This window comes from Penaeus monodon, chromosome 23, assembly GCF_015228065.2.
Source record: "Penaeus monodon isolate SGIC_2016 chromosome 23, NSTDA_Pmon_1, whole genome shotgun sequence".
NCBI lineage: Eukaryota > Metazoa > Arthropoda > Malacostraca > Decapoda > Penaeidae > Penaeus > Penaeus monodon.
The window spans coordinates 33,541,105-33,542,215 of record NC_051408.1 but is presented as its reverse complement, the minus strand read 5'-3'; the positions used below and the strand labels follow the sequence as shown (position 1 = coordinate 33,542,215).

General features: G+C 35.9%; 1 protein-coding gene across 1 annotated transcript in view; it reads left to right on the top strand.

Moving 5' to 3' along the window:
* The window catches only part of LOC119587934, a 36,665-nt gene extending 35,757 nt beyond the window's left edge, over positions 1 to 908 (top strand). Inside the window, 1 exon segment of the mRNA XM_037936644.1 lies at positions 518 to 908. Coding sequence (XP_037792572.1) covers positions 518 to 676 — 159 coding nt within the window. The 3' untranslated portion in view covers positions 677 to 908.
* The last annotated feature ends 203 nt before the right edge of the window (positions 909 to 1,111 follow it).

The following is a 1,111-nucleotide window of genomic DNA, read 5'->3' as shown; positions in this document are numbered from 1 at the left end:
TTCATTTTATATCAATATTATCTTGTTTCCTACTATATCATTAATAAGACAACCCTGTGAGGAAAAGTGAGCCATTCGACCATTTTTTCCCCAAAAAAAAAAGGGTTTTGGGGAAAGAAAATTCTTTCTTTTTTTTACAAATTTGATCTCTGGGTCAGATACAGGAATAATCTTCTTTACATGTTAAAAATTACTTTTTGTTTACATATAATTTTGGGACATTACTAGTCTATATAAAAAAGGATCACATTGATTAGTTGTACATACCATGCAAGAGTGTTATTCCAGATGCCAAGAGCACATACTTGACCTTCCATTAAAGGCCTTGGGCAGACTGAATTCTACTGTTGCATCCCTGGAACCCATCTTCTTTGGGGAAATGACAAAAAAATGATCGTATGAGGTACTAGGTGTCTATCTGACCACAGACTGGCCTCCAAAGGTTAAAAAATGAAGTAAGGCAGTTCCTTTTTATATATTAAAAGTTTCAACATGTGATGATTAATTTTTGTTTCAGGCTTACACAGGGTTCACAAACAGTGACGACACCATGCCAAATCTATGGACGTTACAGCGTCTGGAAACAATAGTGAAACGACATCTGCCACGTACACGAGTGCGCATCCTTAAGTTAGATCCTGCAGCAGCTGCCAGAATGGCTATGTCAACCCTCTGATAGTTGCTGTGGATGCTGTCAGGGCAGCTGACCATCAAAGCACCACTTTCCTTGCCCCAGTGTCCACACCATTGCTGTCAAAGGAGAACCTTCAAGGATGTATAGATTAAGAAGTTGTATATTTGCCTATACAACCTGGATTTGTTATACTTATCCATACTTTGTTAAGTAGATGGTGTTTGATAAGTGTTGTACACCTCGGATTTGAATATAGTGCAGGAATTCTGAAGGATAGCTTTTCTTTTTCTTATTCTTTGCCTGCTTTCAGAGTATGTATTGCAGTTTAAAGCAAAGAGTTGTTTTTGTCTTGCCCAAATAGAAAATGTGTAATAAATTTTTAGATAATTTAATAAAGTTAACAGCTCATGTGAAATGTATGTAATATATTTAAATTTATATTGCAAGTTGATTTGTAGTTGAAGAAAGAATCCCATC